A 2,500-nucleotide genomic window follows, 5' to 3' on the forward strand; every position below is an offset into this window, starting at 1 on the left:
CCCCCCAACTGTACTGCAATTTCACACAGCTAGGTCCCCACATACCACCCTCAGCCTTTTTTGCGAGTTTCGAGCTGGAAGTTAAGGCCAGCGAAGGGATTGGCTGCGCCGGATAAAAGAAGCCTGTGTTTCCCTGCGCTCCTGGCCCTGCCTCCCTGTCCAGAAACCACAAGGCTGAGCTTTCTCCTGTGCTGGCTGTGGGAGGGGCCTATGGATAAGAGCCATGCAAGCAAATGTCTGCTGATGATGACCATGCTGGGTACCTGCAGCAGATAAAGGCCAACAGATCAAAGCACACACGCGCTCTGATCCAATTTGTCTGTTGCAGGTTGCAGACTACAGACACTATAAAAAAGGCCATAAATGCATGTATTCTATTGCAGCATTTGTTTGCACAGATTATCAATTTCATAAGAAATCAAATCTATAGTTCTTCACAGATTACAGTGCGTATGAGAGAGCACAAGCAAAAAATTTTAAAAAACACGTTTGACATGAGAGTGTTTATGTTTTTCACCGCCCAAAAGTACAGTGAGAGTGGCAGGAAATAGCATGCGATGAAGACTGTACAACAAATGTGTAAGAGATTTGGGCAGCTGAGCAACCAAAATGCCACAATGAGGAGAGGCAGTTGCTTGAAGGCCACAACCATTTCGAACATTCAACACTGCAATTTTGGACCTATTTTTACATGCAGAATTCACGAGGGAAAAACTACAGTTCCAACATGAGGGAAAGTTATGCCGCTTCATTCATTTTTATTTAAAGAGACTGTGGTCAAACAGACATAAAAACCAAGAATGATATAGCAAACTGGCAGTGGAAACTAAGCCAGAGTTGTGTAGTGGATGTATGGCTCTGCAGCCATTCTCTACACTCTCATAAATACTATTCTCCATGGCCCACGGCTCCTCAAAACTGAATGAACTGAAATATTAAAGCAACGTCGGGCAGTGGTGAACAACAAGAGCCTCTCAGAGGACATCTTGTTCTCGGCAAACTGCAGTCTGCTTGACAACAGGTTTGCTGTCATTCCCCTTTTTGCAGCCATGTATTTCTGTCTGCCACCTCCTATCAACAGCACATCCAGAGCTCACTTTGATCTCCCACGAGGAAAAGTCCAGTCGTCTCTCAATACACGGGGCTGAATATCGTCCTAAAATCTCAAATGCGCCCCCCCCCCCCTACACTGAGCAGTGCTCGGACCCACTTCCATACAAATTAAAACACAAAGTGTATCTGTCCCACTCTGTTAGCTTAACAGTCTGAGACAACATATGGTGCATAAGATTATGAAATGTCTGTCTCAGCAGTGCCCCCAAACTACATCTGCCAGAACTGTTATTGTTGTGGCTACATGAGGATTTAGGACAGAGTAGCTGCACAAGATACATACACTAGGTTAGTGTATGTAACACAATTAGTAGCCGCCAGTTACAGTTACACTACACTGCAAAAACTCCTCTATCAACTGCACAATGACTTGGTTGTTTATTCACTCTGGAGAGTGTTCTTTGATCAGTTTGATACCACCCCCCACCCCCCACAGAAAAGGCAGGAAACTTGCTCTGATATAGTGGCTTCCTTATTGCTTCCTATTCGCCTTCTCAATGACTCCTGCAGCAACTTGGCAAGTAAACATGGGAAAGCACTGTCACGGTGCGGATCTGAAAGTTTTTTCAAGCCACCTGCCAATCTTTAAAAGAGATTAACCTCCCTATAAAAGTAATTACAATGAAAAGAAACAACAGAGCTTGGCTGTATATTTACTCATGTTTCACATTTCAGAGGATTAATTTAGCACCGCATGTTACTCTGTCATTTCAGAACTAGGCAGCAGAGATGACGGGAAATAGAAAGCCTAAAAAGTTTCGTCAATCCTGTCCCGTCGGCCAAATAAAGAAAGACAAATCATCCCAGATCAAGTGAGGGTGGAAAATATAAATCCTGGTGCTAATTATTAAAAAGCAAAGTCCATCAAAGCAAGGCTAAGCCCACTGTAATTTGTCCATGTTTGCATCCTCAGTTTAAGACACTGAGGGATACACAGGTTGATTAATTCAAACTCTAAAACAAAGCATGAGGACACACAGTTTCACAACAACTCTGGTTAATCGAATCATAAATGTGAACACATTAACACGCTTGAGTCCTGGATGGTCTTATGTTGGTCACCTTTTGGAACAGGAACCAAAACTACTACGACTACTACTACTATTACTTCTACTACTACTACTAAGGCAGAAATCACAGCAGAGAAATAAAGGAGTGCCCTGGTGAGTTACACTAAGTTGCCTGAATAAGTGGAGTTAAGGAGGTCTCCGCACCAAAGCCATGTGGCAGCTGTCACCAACCCAAGCCACACGCAAGCAGGATAACCCAGGTCTGTAAGGTAAGATATCGCCCGCTGTGTACCAAACTGCAGACTTATCGGCAGTGTAAATAAAAGAGGATGTAGGAAACACAATGAGGCTGCGCAACAGTTCAGGAGACACTCACG

General features: G+C 43.9%; 1 protein-coding gene across 4 annotated transcripts in view; it reads right to left on the bottom strand.

Annotated features, from left to right (window-relative positions):
* Positions 1 to 2,500, bottom strand: part of farp2 (FERM, RhoGEF and pleckstrin domain protein 2) — a 27,835-nt gene that overhangs the window by 24,087 nt on the left and 1,248 nt on the right. For all 4 annotated transcript variants that reach the window (XM_087179212.1, XM_087179213.1, XM_023425959.2 and 1 more), the window contains exon 2: position 2,500. This exon is cut by the window's right edge and continues 233 nt beyond it. In XM_087179212.1, the coding sequence (XP_087035338.1) occupies position 2,500 (1 nt within the window). The remainder of the gene's footprint in view (positions 1 to 2,499) is intronic.

The sequence above is a fragment of the Seriola lalandi genome, unplaced genomic scaffold (assembly GCF_002814215.2).
Source record: "Seriola lalandi dorsalis isolate HSWRI2012SDOR001 ecotype SW California unplaced genomic scaffold, Sedor1 jcf7180002054797, whole genome shotgun sequence".
NCBI lineage: Eukaryota > Metazoa > Chordata > Actinopteri > Carangiformes > Carangidae > Seriola > Seriola lalandi.